The 4841-nt window shown below is 57.8% G+C and overlaps 1 protein-coding gene across 1 annotated transcript in view; it reads left to right on the plus strand.

Moving 5' to 3' along the window:
- Nucleotides 1-265: 265 nt before the first annotated feature.
- LOC104466623 (PR domain zinc finger protein 12-like) overlaps nt 266-4841 on the plus strand; it is a gene marked incomplete at its 5' end in the record, with an annotated part of 5602 nt that continues 1026 nt past the window's right edge. The window contains 2 exons of the mRNA XM_010080125.1: nt 266-421; nt 4480-4591. Coding sequence (XP_010078427.1) covers nt 266-421; nt 4480-4591 — 268 coding nt within the window. The remainder of the gene's footprint in view (nt 422-4479; nt 4592-4841) is intronic.

Genomic DNA, 4841 nt, shown 5'->3' on the forward strand with positions numbered 1-4841 from the left:
CCATGGGCTGGTGGGACCAGTCATGACACCACTGAGGGCAGCGTCTTTCCTCAGCCCCACGGCGAGTGTGCAGTCCAGCACCATGAGCAGGATGGATTCGGGCATCTCCTGTCTGCAGGCAGCAGCCACCAGCAGAGTCTCAGCCCTGTAGCCGTGCTGCCTTTGAGCTTGTCCCCAGCTGGGGACTTTATCCCAGAGGCAGGAGGTGGAGGGGCTCAGTCCGTCATCAGCAGCATCGCTACCAGCCGCTGTGTCCCCTTCCCAGGTGTTCAATGAAGACGGCACGGTGCGGTACTTCATCGACGCCAGCCAGGAGGACCACCGCAGCTGGATGACCTACATCAAATGTGCGCGGAACGAGCAGGAGCAGAACCTGGAGGTGGTCCAGATCGGGAACAGCATCTTCTACAAGGCCATTGAGGTAAGCAGGTCTGGGAGGGTGCTGCGGGAGGGGAGCAGGGTGCTGGGATCTCCCACCCCACAGCCCCTCCCTGGTCCTTGGGGCCATTGCGGGAGTGTCTGTGGGAGCACAGAGTGACTTTGCCGTCCCCAGAACCCAAATCCACGGGGACAGGTCAGCACCGTGGGGAATGCCCATTGCACAGGCTGCAGGGAGAAACAAGGGGTCCTTCTCCTCCCTGTCCCCTTTCAGTGGGCTCCTGGAGTGATGTGTGCTGAGCAGAGGGAGAGCAAACGCTGCCCAAGCTGCTTTTGGGGTGTAACGTGTGAAAAAAGCTGCAATCCTGGCCCAGCCGGGGTGTTGGGCAGGAGCAGCACTTTGACACTCTTGAAAAAATGGGATTTTGTGCAGAACCTGCTCCTCTGGAGCAGGGGAAAGTTTGGGGGTTTCTATGAAAGCCTGGTGCTGAGTGCAGGCTGGCCCCTCGGGGGGGGTCACAAGCGGCTCTGGTTGTAGATGGAGAGTGAGAGGAGGATGGGGGCTGCCGGCGCTGGGCAGGGAGCCGTGGAGCGGGCAGGGTGCGGCGCTGGGTCCCCGGGATGTCCCAGGGCACAGGCTGCTGTGCTGCGAGGCAAAGGCTGGGGGTACCCTCACCCCACATCTCCCTGCAGGACATGTCAGGATGGAGGTGGGTGTCCTGCTCCCCGATATTGTTGGTGCCACAAGCATATAAGTTGCGCAGTACCAGCGGTGTGACGGTGGGGAGCAGCCCTGCTGTGTGCAGTGTCCCCACAGACCGATGCTGCTGCAGGTGGAGGAAGGTGGCAGCTTGGGGAGGTGTCCCCATGCAGCTACTTTGGCTTAAAGAGTTATGAAAGGTTTTGCCTCTGTTCCACCCCAGATCAGCACCATGGGACTGTCTATCCCCAGTATGGGGTTGAGTCTCATGCTCAGGACTGCGGGCTCCTGACCTGGGTGAGGGTCGTAGCTGGGAATAAGTACCTGCCCATACCGCGGGCAAGGGCGGCTCCTGGGTCTCTCTGGGCTCCTGCAGGGGCGTAAGGATGGAGGAGCAGTTGCTCAAACACTCCCTGGCCCAGGACCACGGCCCAATCCTGTACTGAGCCAGCTGCAGGGCTGGGGCTGGAATCACTGCAGCGGGATGGGAAAGGCGAAGGGGTGGGTAAGAAGGGAACAGGTGTTTTCTTCTGCTGTGGGAGAATTCTGTGTGCATCTCGGGGCTCTGCCGCCTGTCCCTGTGCAGCACAGAGCCCTGAGTGCGTCCGTGCTGCTGTCCCTGTCCTGGACATCCCTCCAGAGGCTGCAGCTGTACCCGCTTTTAAGTCCTGATATTCTTGTGGGCAGCTATGACAGCAGCTTAACTGCTTTTAATTACTGTTCTTAAATTATGCAAAGAAGCAAAATAATTCTAGGTAGCCATGGCATAATTAGGAATGCAGCTGTGCTTCTCACACCTTGTGCATGCACGGATGAAGGAGCCGATACTTGGAGAGGTGCGTGTAGAGGCCCCGTACCGTCACTGTCAATCTGGTGGATTGCTCTGGATGCTGAAGCAGTGAGCGCCAGAGCAGGATGGGTTTAATTCCCTCAGCACATGCAGCAAAGTTGAAATGTTGAGAGCTCTGAACCCTGAGTGATGGGGAGGTGACTGTGGGGACAAGGGGTGCCTGCAGCCACGCTGCGGTGTGCTCCCTGGGCACAGCAGGGGCCGGGCGGTGATCCTGCTGCTGGGTCGGCGTGGGTCCCTCCGTGCCGGGAGGAGCAGAAGGGACCAGGGCTTTCTGTGTGAGGGTGCAAGGAAGGGGGAAGGATGGAGAGTGCGAGCTGGGTCACAGCTGGGCATGGCAGGTCAAGGATCTGCATCTTCCGCGGGTCCCCATCCCCGCCTGCGCAGCGTCCCCGCAGGCAGGGGCCGTGCACCCACAGACCAAAACCCATCGCTCGGTCAAACTCGTTGGAGTTGGTGCACCCGACAAGAAAAGGAAAAGCAAGAGAGGATTTTCCTTTTGCGGTTCTCTCTCCGCTCGTTAATCCCCCAGTGCAGGCACAGGCACGCACATACGACACCTTGGACCGGAGCGAGCTCCTCCCGTGTCACCTACTGGTCCTGTCTTGTCACCTGCGTCCCCACAAATCCTGGATGGAGAGCAGAGTACCAGCCGCAGACCAGTCTTGGGCAGGAGAGGCCAACACCGCCCTGATCTTTGTGGTGCCCTCTCCCAGCAGCACACACATCCCTGCATGGGCACTGTCACCCTCCGTCCCCTCGCAGCCTCCTGACCCGTGCCTTCTGCGTCCCTCCCCAGTGGTCCCCACGACCTGCCTGGTCCCTGTTGCTCTGCCCCCACCTCTGCTGCACCAGGACTCCGGTGCAATATCTCTTAGGATGCTTTTGTCCCCCACCCACCACAAAATCAGATTTATTTGGTGCTTTTTTTTACTATTCACCTTTACTATTTCTACGTGATTTGCCTGTTCCTGCCCTTACCTGCTCGTTTGCTTTTCCCATCCTCTTCCTCAGCAACTCCAAGTTGTTGCTGCTGGAAAATCAAGGGAGAGCAGCGAGTCTGGGCCTTTGATCCGAAGGCCACGAGATTCCTGGGGGGCAATTTAAAATGCTTTGGGGTGTCTGCATGAGCGCTCACCCGCTGCTGGCATACGTGCACCAGCTCCAGCAGAATACAAACACGCACATACACACCTATGCACACACGCAGTATGCTTTATCCCTTTGGTGGTATTTTATTCTATTTGCTTGTATTAACAATAGTTTTTCTATAATTTTCTATTAAGAGAAAATGACACCAAGAAACAGCACCAATTTGGGATGCAAAATTAAGTCGGCTTCCTCTGTTGCCCAATTCCTGCTCTGCAGCCCCAGTGAGGTCTCTATGCAGACAGACACTTAAAGTCAAATTCCCCCTGCTTTCAGGTGCTTAAAATCAGGCACACTTTCAGCGCTCCGGTGATCTATCTTATGATCTATGTTCCATGGTGAAGATGTTTTTCTTGGACTACTCTGTGTATGGAAAGCCATCCTCTGAAAAGAGGGACTTTTCCATTTTCAAATCAGGTTCTCAACATTAGGGACCTGTGAAGGAAAAGCTGCGCTTTTTTCTTTTTTTTTTTTTTTTTTTAAGCGATGTTGTTATTAGTGTTGTCTGACCCAGTGGGAGAGCATCTGTCTCCCTGGCCACGGCTGCTCCACACAGGGAGGGTTGAACGGCGTTTCCTGGCTGCTCGCCCTGGCCACCCCGGCAGTGCAGGGACATAACGGGAACAACGGGGGAGGGAGAAGTGCTGTGGTTTCAGGGAAATGGGAGCGTGGGTGGTGCAAACCCTTCCCTGCCTTTATAGCTTTCCTTCGGCTGCTGCGGGCACCGTGGCTTTGCTGTGGGCTGTAGGCAGCATCTTGCACCCGAACTCTCCTCTGATCCTGGGGCTGATGAGCCCTTCGCTGGCCCACCTGCCTTTCCCCAGGCTAAAATAAAGCCCACTGGGGTTGGCTGGGAGATGCTGCCTGTGCCTGGCAGTGAGAGGGTGCTGACAGCTCTGTCCAGAGCCAAAACGCTCTGCAGGAGCACTGAGCCGGCGCTCCTGCCATGACTCGCTGCTTCCATCTCTGCCGCTTGTGCCTGGCTGCAGCTCATGGCTCCACAAACGGCTCATTTCTCCGTGTCTCTGTGTGCCGCCGTGTCCTTGTCACCTCGAGCTGCAGGGACCCCCGGGTCCTTCACCCCAGAGACCCCAGCTCCGTCTGCATGCTCTGCAGCTGCTTATTTGCCCGTCATGTTGTTTGTGGCCCAGCCTGGGGCAGACCCCGGTGCAGGTTCGTGCCGGTGAAGGATGGTGCTGAGCCGTGCCGTCACCTCCAGCGCTGCAGCCTGGGGGTTCCGTGCCTGCCTGGGTGGGCTGGGGACCCCTGGCAGGTCCCCGATGGCAGCAGGGTCTTTCAGGAGAGGGAAATGGCCAGTGCTGGTCTGAAGCGACCGGCTGAGGATGCACGGGGAGCTGTTCATCACCCCTCCCGACACCCCCGTCTGTATCTCTCTTTCCAGATGATTCCTCCAGACCAAGAGCTGCTGGTCTGGTACGGGAACTCCCATAACACCTTCCTGGGCATCCCGGGTGTGCCAGGGCTGGAAGAGGAGCAGAAGAAGAACAAACACGGTAAGTAACATCGGAAGTGTCCGTGGGTGCAGCTCCCTGCTCGCTCTCCGTTCACCCTGTCCCGAGCCCTGAGGCCATGGGGTGGGCGTGGGGCAGGGACAGCCTGGGGGATATATCAGATCCCCCAACTCTCTGGGGACAAACATGGGTACTATGAGACAGACCCATACAGCTTGAGCAGGTCCCCAGTAATTTGGGGGACAGTTTACCCATGGCTATCACTGGCACGGTGGCCAGCAGCCGCTGCCTG

This window comes from Pterocles gutturalis, unplaced genomic scaffold, assembly GCF_000699245.1.
Source record: "Pterocles gutturalis isolate BGI_N339 unplaced genomic scaffold, ASM69924v1 scaffold1229, whole genome shotgun sequence".
NCBI classification, from domain to species: Eukaryota; Metazoa; Chordata; class Aves; order Pterocliformes; family Pteroclidae; genus Pterocles; species Pterocles gutturalis.